This window comes from Otolemur garnettii, unplaced genomic scaffold, assembly GCF_000181295.1.
Source record: "Otolemur garnettii isolate 467f Iridium unplaced genomic scaffold, OtoGar3 scaffold00047, whole genome shotgun sequence".
Taxonomy (NCBI): domain Eukaryota; kingdom Metazoa; phylum Chordata; class Mammalia; order Primates; family Galagidae; genus Otolemur; species Otolemur garnettii.
Genome location: NW_003852442.1, coordinates 3,551,081 through 3,564,249, shown reverse-complemented (window position 1 = coordinate 3,564,249; position 13,169 = coordinate 3,551,081). Strand labels below are relative to the sequence as shown.

At 51.8% G+C, this 13,169-nt stretch overlaps 1 protein-coding gene across 1 annotated transcript in view; it reads right to left on the bottom strand.

Moving 5' to 3' along the window:
- The window catches only part of PKD1L2 (polycystin 1 like 2), a 91,230-nt gene that overhangs the window by 47,530 nt on the left and 30,531 nt on the right, over positions 1-13,169 (bottom strand). Inside the window, exons 11-17 of the mRNA XM_003791419.2 lie at positions 11,059-11,179; positions 10,238-10,379; positions 8,588-8,764; positions 6,694-6,839; positions 5,832-6,026; positions 2,527-2,658; positions 735-917 (exon numbers count right to left, since the gene is read on the bottom strand). Of these exons, the coding sequence (XP_003791467.2) occupies positions 735-917; positions 2,527-2,658; positions 5,832-6,026; positions 6,694-6,839; positions 8,588-8,764; positions 10,238-10,379; positions 11,059-11,179 (1,096 nt within the window). The remainder of the gene's footprint in view (positions 1-734; positions 918-2,526; positions 2,659-5,831; positions 6,027-6,693; positions 6,840-8,587; positions 8,765-10,237; positions 10,380-11,058; positions 11,180-13,169) is intronic.

The following is a 13,169-nucleotide window of genomic DNA, read 5'->3' as shown; positions in this document are numbered from 1 at the left end:
AGGCTGTGTTCCCACCAGGGCGCTGGGGCTGCCCTGTTCCCACTCTGGGCAGCAGCCTCTCTTCTAAGATCTTGGAGAAATGAACCAAGAGTTTACTCAGACTTGGGTGGGGGTCCTGCCAGCTTATCTGGATGAGGCTGAGTGCCTTGAGTTATAGAAGAGGAAAGGAGGCTTAGGGAAGCTCTGTAACTCGCCCAAATCACAGCCTCCTGAGTGACAGGAGTAGGATTTGAACTCAGGCTACCTTGTTCCAGAGCCTCGTTCCGCCCACCACACACTGCCTCCTGCAAGCTGAGCCTCTGAAATTTTTCTCCCAGCTCCCTGGGTGAAATTTTTTTTTTTTTGAGACAGAGCCTCAAGCTATCCCCCTGGGTAGAGTGCCATGGCATCACAGCTCACAGCAACCTCCAACTCCTGGGCTCAAGCGAGTCTCCTGCCTCAGCCTCCCAAGTAGCTGGGCCCACAGGTGCCTGCCACAACACCTGGCTATTTTTTTTTTTTTTTGGTTGCAGCCCTCATTGTTGTTTTGGCGGGCCCGAGCTGGATTCGAACCCACCACCTTAGGTGTATGTGGCTGGTGCCTTAGCCACTTGAGCCACAGGCGCCAAGCCCTTGGGTGAAATTTTAACCTGTGGCCTCAGTTTCTCTTCATCTGTGAGACAGTGAGGAAGCTCCACCCAGAAGGGCTAGTGTGAGCAGTGGGTGTGAGGTCTGCGTGTAGCCGGGACACCCACCTGGACGCCTTTGGCCTCTGCAAGCTCCTCTGGACTGTTGCTCAGGGAAGCTTCCAGCACACTGCCCACAGCCTGAAACAGGTCCCTGGTGGCTGCTTGGCGCCTCTGGTCCTCAGGATGGACCTTGGCACTCACTGTCAACAGGGCCTCACCGACATGCTGCACAGCCCAGCTGGCCTCCCACTGGATCCACCCAAAAAAGGAAAAGCAGTGTGAGCCCCTGCTTGGGATAGCCCTTCTCTGGTGCCATTCAAGGGACAAGGGCTGCAGTGGAGGGGAGCCTGGAGGGGCACAAGCCAGGGGAGAGCTGGGCTGGAGCTGGCACACAGCTGCCTGTGTCCTTGACCCTAGGCCAGGTCCTCCCTCCTTGTAGTGCTCTGAGTTTCTTCAGTAGAGTATCTTCATCAGACTCTGAGTCCTCCCCAGAGCACCCTATACACAGCACACAGTGGGCCTGAGTGAGGGAACATTGGATGATGGGTGAATGGACTGAGGATGGATGGATGGATGGATAGATGGATGGATGGAAAGGAGGCTGGATAGATGGACGAAAGATTGATGGTGGGTAAGGATGAAGGAGGATGACAGGAGGGATGATAGGAGGGTGGATAGATGGATGAAAGATCGATAGGTAGGTAGGGATGAAGGAAGAATAGGAAGGAGACTGGTGAAGTGAAGGATGGATGAAGCGTGGATAGGAGGGTGGACGGATGGTCAGCACTTTTTCCAATTGTGTAACTACATATGTATTTGTGAAATTATTTATCTAATGTCTGCTGTCTCAGCTGCCTGAAAGTGCTGCAAGGGCACAGGTTGTATCTGTGTAATTTGCTGAATTGTCAACAAGGGGCACAGTCAGAACCTGGCACATACTGGAATTCAGGAACCCCTCGTTGGATGAATGAATAAATGAATGTGTGAATAAGTGAATAGGAGGACGGGGGTGGGTGCAGATGAGTGTGTGTACACACAGGGTGTACTCACATAACAGACAGATGAGCAAATGGGAGAATGAGTGTGACATCAGTAGCACCATGGCCCCGAGACAGAAACCAGCTTTGGGTGGAGGAGCTGAGGGGATGACCTCCTGCCACAGCAGGTGGAGGACAGCTCTCCCCTCTCACTGATTTTATAGTTCCTTTTTAACCCTTGGCTGACGTAACCCTGCAAATGGGGTTTTAATTTAACCTGTCCAATAAGATGATCCCAAGGCAAGGATTTGAGAGCAAGTCATTTGTTTAGGGGTGATCAGGGAAACATTGGTGGGGAAAAGAAGAGAAGAGTAGAAGCCAGTACAGGGGTGTGCCCACACCCGTGTCCTGGGGCTCAGTCCTGCTCAGAATTACCCATCAGGAGGGTGCAGGAGCACTGCATGAATTCCCTGCTCTGTGGGTAGGGAGGGTGGGCCCTGGGGGTCAGAGAAGTCCCCCAGGCAAGGAAAGGCAGAGGGGCTGTGTGTGCTAAGTTGGGGGACATGGGTGCCCAGCAGGAATGTCGGGACATGCACTTGGCACCCAAAGATTAATGAGATTCAGTTACCCCCTCAAGTTGCTGGGCAGCCGGTGAGAAGAGCAAGTGTGGACATTCAGGCCGTCACTCCCAGCGGAAGGCACCTTGCTGTTCACTACCCATGCAGGACCATGGACAGACAGTGGCGGAGTACTTGGTGGCCTCAGGAGAGCCCCATAACTGAGGGACCCCTTTGATCTACACCCAGCTGGGCTGTCCTCCATAACCATGGAAGAGTGTATCTTGTTCCTGGTGGGCTCATGGGGGTAGGGGAACCACTTACCTGGGCCAAGGGGGTGAGCTCCTCACTGTGGCAGGTCACCTCTCTCAGTGCCTCTGCCAGTCCCTGTACCTGCTGTACATCCTCCAGGCTGGCAGTGACCACAGACAGCGACCCCAGCACGCGCTCTCTGACCTTGGCACAGGGCGAGACAGGCAGGGAGAGGAAATGTAATCTCAGTGGCTCCATAAAGTTGTTTTGGAAAGATGTGGAGTCAGAGGAGTGACTGGGGTCATCTGGGGTTTTCGGAAGCCCTGAAGCCTTGGTTTGCCTCAGGGGAGGTGTGGTAGCAGGATAATAGCCTTCCAAAGAGGCCCACATTCTAATCCCCACAACCTGGGAATGTGTAACCTCGAGTGGCAAAAGATACCTCATCGGCTCGGCGCCTGTGGCTCAAGCGGCTAAGGCGCCAGCCACATACACCTAAGGTGGCGGGTTCGAATCCCCAGCCCGGGCCCGCCAAACAACAATGATGGCTGCAACCAAAAAATGGCCAGGCGTTGTGGCGGGTGCCTGTAGTCCCAGCTACTTGGGAGGCTGAGGCAGGAGACTCGCTTGAGCCCAGGAGTTGGAGATTGCTGTGAGTGTGATGCCATGGCACTCTACCCAGGGGGACAGCTTGAGGCTCCGTCTCAAAAAAAAAAAAAAAAAAGATACCTCATCAAAATCACTTAGGAGATGGGATTAAGTTAGGGATCCTGAGACAGGGAGAGCGTCTTGGATTAAAAGGTGGAACCAAAATAATCACCAGGGCTTTGAAGAAGGAGGCAGGAGGATCAGGGTCAGAAAAACAGATATGAGGATGGAGGGAGAGGCAGGAGGAGAGAAAAAGAGAGAAGATGAGGAGGGAGAGGAGAGAGCAGGGGAGAGCAGGGGAGAGAAGGGGAAGAGAGGGTTTGAAGATGCTATGAGCCCTCGCTTACAGTTTTTAGAAGCTGTAAAAAGCAAGGAACAGTTCAGAGGTTCGCAGCCCTGCCCACACCTTGACTCTGGCCTGTGAGACCCATTTCAACCTTCTGACCTCCAGAACTGAAGGAGAATAAATCTGTGTTGTTTTAAGCCACTAAACTTATAATCACCTGTTACAGCAGCTGTGGGAAACCCATACATGATGTCTCGGGCTTTCTCCAAATCTTCAGACCACAGCTGTACAAGTCAGCACTATTTAAAAATAAGTTGGGTTTCAAGTTGGCACTTGTGATCCAAATGGCCCAGTGTGGGTAGGAGGCCTCTCTGGAGTCTTGGGAACCCTGTGTGCCTTCACAGGGGAGGGGGACAAGGAGACTTGGACTGGCCACAAAGCAATAGTGAGGCGGCCAGGGGCTGGCATTGGCCGTGTCAGAAAAACCCTAACAATGTCATTTCATCACTGCCCAGTAGATCTTTAATTGTACCTTTATGTAATTTTAAGCAACTTTAACCTAGATTTCAGTAGCTAGATGTGGCTCGTGGCAACCACTGTCACGACCCCACTGTGCTGCACCTCACTCTGACCACCAGGCTTTCATGGCAGCTGCAGGGTCTGAGCGAGTTGCCAGCAGCTCTGGGTGTGAGCAGGTTGCCATGCAGGTTGTGGCAAGAATGGCCTGTGTGTTAGGAGACTCTTCCCAGAATTTTCCAGAAGGGAAACTCAGATCATGTGTAATCAATCTCCTGGTTGCTTCTGCAGATTCTCCTCCGTCTTTTGTATCCTGCCCTGTGCTCCCTGGGGCTATGGCACCCTCTCCTGACCCAGCTGAAGGGCCAGCAGGAGATGAGAGGGCAGGACGGGGTGCCTGTCTAGATTACTCTAACTTTGGCCATGTCAGAAAAACCCTAAGAATGTCAGATGCCCCCCCACCCAGGACGCAGGACTGGCTGCCTCATTCTCTGAAAGCCACAGCCCCTGCTAGGGAGCCCCTGTCCCCAGGCAGCTGCTGCCTATGGATTCTGGTCATCAGGGAGCCCCTGGGGTCCTGTGTGCTCTCTTTTCCCTAAACCATGCCCACGCTTGTCTCAACAGAGCTCTTGTTACAATCTCCTCGGTCGCACAGTTAGACATCTGTCTCCTGCCAGGCCCCTGACAGCTCACAGGGAGACCTTGTGTTTGGTTGTGTGGTCTCCGAGCTTGGGGACCCCAGGATGTCCACGGGGAAGTTTGCCAGGGGTGCCACTCAGAAAGAATACAGCCAAGAACAAGAGCCAAGCGCGTGTGCACGTGTGTGCATGTGAGCCCCTGCGTGTGTGTGTGTGTGTGTGTGCGCGCGCGCGCGCATGTGTGAGGGGGTGCTAATTTGAGGCAGAGGGCTGGAGTGTGAAAGGGGAAGAGCCAACTTGGGTTTAAATCTCCATCTTCACCTACCCAGGTGAGCCACTCCGGTTCACTCAGCCTCTGTTTCCTCATCTCTAACAAAGAAGGGACCTCACCGTTGACTTCGTAGAGTTGTTGTGGGGATTACACATCCTTGAAGCCCTAATTCAGAGTCTGGCAGTTCATAGCAGGTGCTTGATGCGTGCTAACTGCTTTCTGTAAGCAAATAACTCTGACAACCGCTGCTTCTTATATTAAGTACTTACCTTCATCCCACGCCATGTGAGGGGACTTCCCTGCAAACCCTCCAGGGCCCAGAAGTCTTTCTTTTGTCCTCTGGGCCTGGCAGGGGTATGTGTGTGTGCACACTGAGCATGGATGCAATCCCACATTCTGCAATAATTGTTCAGACTTGTGGATTGTAACATACGAAATAGCCATGTTGTGACTTAAAACTGGTTAAATGTGGGCAATTTTTTATAGTTTGACCCTTAGCGGCTGGGATTATAATGCATATTTAACTCTCCCCACCATTTTGTGAGGAAAACAGTACTCTTTTCCCTCTTTTCCAGAGGGGGAATCTGAGGCTGAGAGAGGTTCAGTCCCTGGCCGGTGACAATGCAGGTGGCAGTAAGTGACAACACTGGGACAACATCTAAACGCCACCTGTAAAGCATTACCCATGTGACTGAGGCCAAGTCACTTTTCCCCTCTGGGCCTTGGTTCTGTCGTCCTTGTATAAAGGGTATTTAGCACTAAATATGGGACAACGTTCTCCACCTTCCCTCTGGTCCCAGAAGCCTATGACTCCCTGAAGGCGAGTCGGGAAATCAGGCTGTCTATGAAGAAGTCATTTACATCCTTCTACGTCACACACAAGGACCAGAGAGCGAGGTGATGTCAACCACTTGGGGGATGCCACAGGCCTCTGATCCCTGAACCCGAACCCCAAACCCAAGTGGCTGCACACAGACCCAGGGCCCCAGTGGAAGGATGTGAAAGGAACCCCTGCGAGCACCTTCTGTCTGGTGTCCATTCTCAGCTGCTGGCCAGAGCCCTGGCTTTGGTGCTCCTGGTTCAGCACAGAGGACACAGACTTGGCCAGCTGGAGGAGCCTCTCAGGGCCATGCTCGCCTTGCAGAGTGATGCTGATTTTCTCTGACACAGCAGCCTGGAATGCCCCGTCCTCAAGATGCGTGTCTCCAAGTCTCACCTGTTGGGAAACCAGGAATGTGCTCAGCGGTCCTTGTTCAAGAACCTGAGGTCTGAGGTCACAGGTTTTCACGTAGGGAAGCCGAGGGGGCCTGGACTCCTCCAGCCTGGTGTGGAGGCTCTTAGGGACTTCGTGAGGCTGGAGGGCAGCTGGACCCACTTGTACAGGCACCACAGCCAAGCCTTGGTCAACTCAAGCCTCAGGCAAGTCATTACTGCCCCGATTGCTGCCTGCTCATCTTGTTCTCAATCCCTTTCACCTCCACCTGGCTTCTGACCCTTTTAATCTTCTTGGGACTTTATCTAAGCTTCATTTTTGCGTCCTTGCTGGCTGCTCTTGGCACCTCCTTCCTCTGAGCTCTCTGAACGCACTGGCCTAACTTGTGCCAGCATCCTTCTGGCTATCCCTGCCCCGGCTCTCAAGATCCTACCCCTGTCCTGGCCACTAAGTCATACAATCTGCACAGGTAAAGACTAGGTAGTCCTGTTGTATCCCCAGGACTTGGCACAAAGTAGAAGCTCTGTGCAAGTTTGTTGAAGGAATGAATGAATCAGTGGCTCATCCATCTATGCCTTTGGCTGCCCTCCATCTGGCCGCCCTTCCGGTGAGGTTCAGACTGGTCAGGAAGTGTTCTCAGTAAACAAGCAGTGGCCACACCACCACCTACCTTAACTGTTGCATGGGTCTGCTGTCTGTCCCCGGCGTGATTGGTGACAGAAATGACCACCGTCAGCACAAAGTCACTGTTTTCTTTTCCAAGTGGCAGATAAACGGCTGGGAGGACAGGTTCTGGGCCACAGCGTAGGCAGGAACCTATCAAAATAAAATTGACCAGTTGCAAGGGGCATATCCAAGCCCCAGGAACACAGAAACTCAGGCAGAGCCTGGTCCCCAGGACACAAAAGCCACAGCTCTTGACAGCCAGGAAGGTACTTGGAGTTCCACGCTTTCAGGGAGTGAGGCCGCCATGTACACTGGTTCACTGTCCTCTCTAAGTAAGTGCAGGTCACTGTAACTTTGCAATAATTTTACTAACATCTGTGAGAAACTGCAGGGGGAAAAAAAAACCATTGACTATTTTAAAAATTGAAGGCAGTAAACCAAATGATAAGAAGAAAGGGGAAGAGGAGAGGATGAGGGAGCTTGTTACACAGGCACGCTCCCTCCAAGGTCATTTCCTTCACAAAGCCCTTCCCTGAGTGCTGTCTCTGAAACAGTCACTCCTACACCACATATGTCTTGGTTTACCTGTTGTTCGGCCACGCCACCAGGTCGTGAAGACCACAAGGTCAGGGACTGTCACAATTTTGCTCCCTGCTGTTTATCTCAGGGACTAAGAACAGAGCCTGGCGTTCAATACCTGTTTGTTGTAAAAATGAATGAATGAATGTCCTTCATATGCTTAGATAGTAATGACTCATCCGTGGGCTCACTAGTCCTTGTACAGCAGGCAGTCATGACACCATTGACTCGCCACTGAAACTCACGTCTCCTTGGCCACACTCTCCTGCCTTCTTGCTAACCCGCACGAGGCAGGTGGAGGCACTGAAGTGGCACAACCAGTTGCCATTAGAACAGTGGTTCTGGCCTCTTCCCTTGGTGAGATTCAGGGCCAAAAACAAACCTACTGACCTTGCTTGTAGTTTTTCCTTCCAGGCTCAGCCCCAGTCCTCTTAATGGCCCTGCGTTTCCACTTTTCATGGCACCCCATGAAAAGTACACATCCTCACATCTCTGAGTAGCTTAGGTCCATCTCTCCCTAAACACGGCATAGAGCTTACCTCATTGGGACATTTGATGCTGGATATTGGGAGCATCCTAGCGACACTCCCGGTGCCCATGTTTGGAGAAAAGTTATAATGTGATTGGGACATTTTGGAGCCCATGTGAGGGCCACATAATGCCAGAACCCACTGGGAGGAGATGAGGAATCAGATGAAACCTCCAGGCACCAATCGCCACCAGACTGGATAAACAAACACAACTGGAGCTGCTCTCCCTGCCTGTCTGGCCAACGTCCTGCTGCTGCCTGGGGGGGTGGGGTGTTAGCATGATGGGAAGGGAGGCTGTGCAGGGTCTTAGCAATGCGGGGAGGGAGGCCATGTTCAGCGCCTGCATAAACCTTTGCAAAAATGTTCTCCTTCCAGCTCTGCCATGTTGCTCATTCCTTGAAGCAGGATCCCACCCCATCTCTGTCCTCCTGAATAGTTCCGGACTGCCAAGGGGTCATAGCTACTCCGAGTGTGGTGCTGAGGATGGTGTGCTGGTGGGGGCCCCAAATGGTCTTACTGGTGCGTATCCTCACTCACCTCTCCCTTTCAGTGTCCCCCATGCTAGGACAGAGATCATTTTGGCTTCCAGTTGTGGAAGAGCGACTGATGAGACCTGCTTCTCACGTCTCTGTGGGGTGCTGGGTGGGTCAGTGCCTTGAGGGTTGGGGCCAAGGATTGGGGGTATCACCCTTCTGCCAATCTCTTGTGGGCATAGGAGCGAGGGGGGTCCCTGATCTGGGAGAGGGTGAGCCCAGGTGCTAAGGGGACAGCAGAGCCCTTGGGCAGTACCTGATTCCAGGCAGAAGCAGTACTGCAGGGGGCCTGGGGCTGCGGAGGCATTGCAGACGATGGAGAAGCTGGTCAGAACCGTGCCCTCCTCTGGGGCAATGGCACAGGCAGGCATCTCGGGGGGAGGCAGGGTGCTGACCACATAGGTATCCTCCCCGTAGGCATCTCTGGTCAGTGCTGGAGGTAAAGACAGATGGTGCTTAGGGGTATATGTGGGCTCTGCAAACACAATCAGGCTTCAGGATCCCCCAAGCAGATAGTTAAACCTGCAGATTCCTGGGCCCCTCTCCAGAACTGGAGCCTGAGACCTCTCTGGAGATGCCCAGAAATTTATACGTCTAACGACTCTCTCTGATGTAAGGGACCCGAGGGTCCCACTTTGAGACATTTGGCAGAAATACGGGAAGACAGAGAGAACTGAGCTTGAATTTCAGTCCTGTGATTTATTAACCAAGCGACCTTAGATTTTGATTTTTCGTTTTTAAAAAATATTTTATTTTTAATGGGTGCATGACAGTTGCATTATCTTTATGGGGTATTTTTTTCTTTCTTTTTGAGTCTGGGGTCTTGTTCTGTCACTCAGGCTGAAGTGCAGTGGCACCATCATAGCTCACAGGAACCTCAAACTTCTGAGCTCCAGTGATCCTCCTGCCTCAGCCTCCCGAATAGCTGGGACTACAGGCTTGTGCCACCGGACCTGGCTACTTTTTGTAAGTTTTTTTTTTTTTTTTTTTTTTTTAGAGATGAGGTCTTGCTGTGTTGCCCAGGCTGGCCTCAAACTCCTGTCCTCAAATGATCCTCCTGCCTCAGCCTCCCAAAATGCTGAGATTATAAGTGTGAGCCACCAGGCCTGGCTAGGCTTGGTGTTTTTGAGAGTCAGTTCCTCATCTGTCAAATGGGGCTAAAAACAATAGCTTCTTTTTGGAGATTTTGTAAAAAAAGGAAGCAAGTTAGGAAACAATAGCGTGTTCAAGATCACTGAGCCAGAAGGACCAAAGCCAGGATCTAGAAACAAGCTGATCCCACCCTGAGCCCATGCTCTTCCCAGGCCCCGGCAGCTGAGCTATAACAATACCCCACATCTCCTGGAATAGTCACCTAGGCTTTCAAAAAGAATATGCCTAGAAGAGCTGGGCATGAAGAAAACTTTAATCCATTAAAATGAATTCCTCAGCTTAGACTCGATTCAGAAGGTTTGAGGTCAACCTGATCCCAAACTAGAACCCCAGTTTACTCTGGTGCAGGTGGTCTGTGGGCCACTTCGGGAAACATAGCACCAAAGGAATCCTTCCTAAAAGGAATATTCCTTCCCCCTAGTCTCCCTCTTTTTGAGAATCTACATTTCCTGCCCTGGGCTTGCTTTAAATGAGAAGCTCTGAATTATCCTGGCAGGACACACAGGTTGGTGTTATCGCACTCATCCTGCAGGTAACCATCCTAAGGCAGGTGTTTTGACTATCATTAGCTCTCATGGGAGGAAATTGACGCAGTGAGAGGTTAAATTTTTTACCCAACATCTCCCAGGTAGAAAGCGGCATGGTGGGACTCACACCTAGCCTGCAGGACAGCCCTCGGCCTTGGGAAACCAGCAGCCCTCAGGTTTCTCTTTATCCTGGTTCCCTGGCAGGAGGTGAAAGAGAGGCTTCCCACCTGTGGCTCTGACTCTGATGACCTTGCCCCAGCTCTGCAGGAGGGAGCTGCTCAGCAACAAGGAGGAGGCGTTGCTCTGAAGGGGGGTGAGAGAGCTGGGCCAGAATCCTCTGAGTGTGCAGGCATCCGGGAGGGGCTCAGCCTGCAAGAGAGCAGCACCCAGGGCCCCTGAGCTGTCATGGGGCCACCAGATCTCAGTAGGATGGTAGCTTCTGAGTGCTAGGGGCCTTTCAGATTCACCTCTGGGGAGGGGAGGGCAGGCCCAGGCTCCACCCTTGCTGGGGTGTTTGTCTGGGGCAGGTTCCCTGGGAGCAGAGCTTGAGGTAGGGGTCTGTGTGGAGGTCATCTATTGAAGGGGGGCCCTCAGGGAACACCCCTGGGAAGAAGCAGGGCAGAGGATGATGGGAGCCAGAGAAGTGTTTCAGGAGGAATCAGCCTGGCCCCCTGGCAGCTCTGAGCATAGGCTGTACGCAGAAGCTGTCTTCCTTGAGGGCACAGACATGGGAGCAACTATCTGACCCCATAGCCATCATTTGTTAGCCAACAGCTGCTTCACAGCAGCTGGGACAGGGGTGCCAGCCTGGAAGGGGGAGTTGGCTGAGATGTCAGTGGCATCTGCTGTGAGATTTCTCCTGAGTTTTCACTCCTTTGTAGCCATCCTCCTGTTGACAAGTCCTGACCTTCCTCTGCAGTACATCCCCCCAGTGGGCTCTGAATGGGGCCAACCCACCCCCATCTCACCACTAGGCATGTGTCAAGGGTCTGACCGATCAGAGGGGGAGAGAGATTTTCCATTTTTTGAGAGGTTGTCCCATCCTTACCTTCTCTGTTGGAGTGTTGTCTAAATACCAGCTAAAGGTGACCTCTGGGGAGCCATCTCCCAAGGCAACCCTGAGCAGAATGTCCTCTCCAGCATTCACTGGCTGACAATTCTTCTCACAGCTGAAAGGCACACAGAGGACACAGCCAGGAAGCTTCTTTGGGCAGTGTAGTGGTTGGGGTATTTGTCCCCTTCCAGCCTCATGCTGAAATTGGGTCCCCTTTTATTTTTTAATTAAATCATAGCTGTGTACATTAATGCAGTCATGGGGTACAGTGTGCTGGTTTTATATACAATTTGAAATATTTTCACCAAACTGGTTAACATAGCCTTCACGGCATTTTCTTAGTTATTGTGTTAAGACATTTATACTCCGCATTTAGAAAGATTCACATGTACCCTTGTAAGATGGACCCCCTTTTTGAAGGTAGAGTCTATTGGGAGGTGGTTGGGTCATGGGTGGCTCCATCATGAATAATAGATTAGTTCCCTTTGTGTGTATATGTGTGTGTGGAGGGAGTGGGTGAGTGAATTCTTGCTCTATTATGGTTCTCAACCTTCCTAATACTGTGGCCCTTTAACACAGTTCCTGTGGGTCACGACCCACAGGTTGAGAATCATCGTTCTATTAGATTCCCCTTCCCTTGTGCTGGAATTATAGGTGTGAGCCATGGTACCCAGCCATTTTTCTTCACAAATTATTTCTTTAAAGCAATATAAAATGGGATAAAACAGACTACCGGGATGATCTTCTGCCCAATCCTTTTCAATCTTTTCAGAGGGTGGAAAATGGCATTTGCTCAAATGAAAAACGAAATAAAAGTCACCCTGCCCAATCAATGCTGGGACAAAGCCTTGCTGTGGAGAGGGAGGGGCTGGCAGCCTGACAGAATTTCCATTTCATCTTCTCCACGGAGTGAGAATACGCAGAGTGCTGAGGCTAAGACAGGACAATGGGTTTGAATCCTGTCCCTGCCACTTACAAAAGTCACCTGTACAAGCCACTTAATCTCCTGAGCCCCACTTTCCTCTCCTGCAAAGTGAGGGGATGAGATGAGACAATTTCTTGATTCTTTCTAGTCCGAATAACAATAAGCTAACGCTGCGGTTTTACAGCACACACGCCAGGCACAAATGGCTTCCATAGCCAGTAGTTTTCCAGTGCTTACAACAGCCCTGTGGGTGATGTGTCAGGAGTCCCATAGCTCAGGCAGGGAAACCAGGTTCAAAGAGCTTCCGTGATCTGTCCCACGTGGGCGGACGGAATACAGACCACCCTGTCTGGATCTGAGCCCTGGGCCTCCTTGAATATCCTACTCATTCCCTTGAGCCAGTAAGAGATGGCTTTGGCATCTGCTGTATGTCCCATCCGTCCCCCAGGATGGCTCCTGAATCTTCCTACTTCTCTCTTCATGTCTGTTCTAGTTCTTATGTGTAGGATTCTCTCTATCTGCCTCTCTGTTCCATTCTCCACCAACTCTGCAGCTCTTTGCCCTGGGAGACTGCAGACTGCCCTCCCTGAGTCCCTGCCCCCTCTGTTTCCAGTTGGGTCCAGGATGGAAAGCCCTGATGATGGGAAGGTATGAGCAGAGCCATCCGAGAATTTGTTCACCACTCCCCCTGCTTGTTCTCTGTCAGGAGAGGCTGTTGGGAGGACCCTCTTCTGCAGCACCTGTTCCCAGGGGCTCCACGAGCACGGTCTCCACTCTCACCTCTGTGGTCCTAGGACTGATAAAAGCTCCCCTGTTGTCACCTGCATTGTCATCCCCCATTCATTCCTTAGCCCTGCCCACACTTGTAAAGAGACCCTGGTCTGGGGCGGCGCCTGCTCTCTTACCTAACCCAAGAACCCAACTTCTGGTTTGGGGCTTTTAGAAGAAAGGCATCAGGAACAACAACATTGGTGGTCTCTTATTGGCTCAAGGGAATGAGTAGGACATTCAAGGAGGCTCAGTGCTCAGATCCAATAAATATATATATATATTGAGACAGAGTCTCACTTGTCACCCTCAGTAGAGTGCTGTGGCGTCATAGCTCAAGGCAACCTCAAGCTCTTGGGCTCAAGAGATTCTCTTGCCTCAGCCTCCCAAGTAGCTGGGACTACAGGCACCC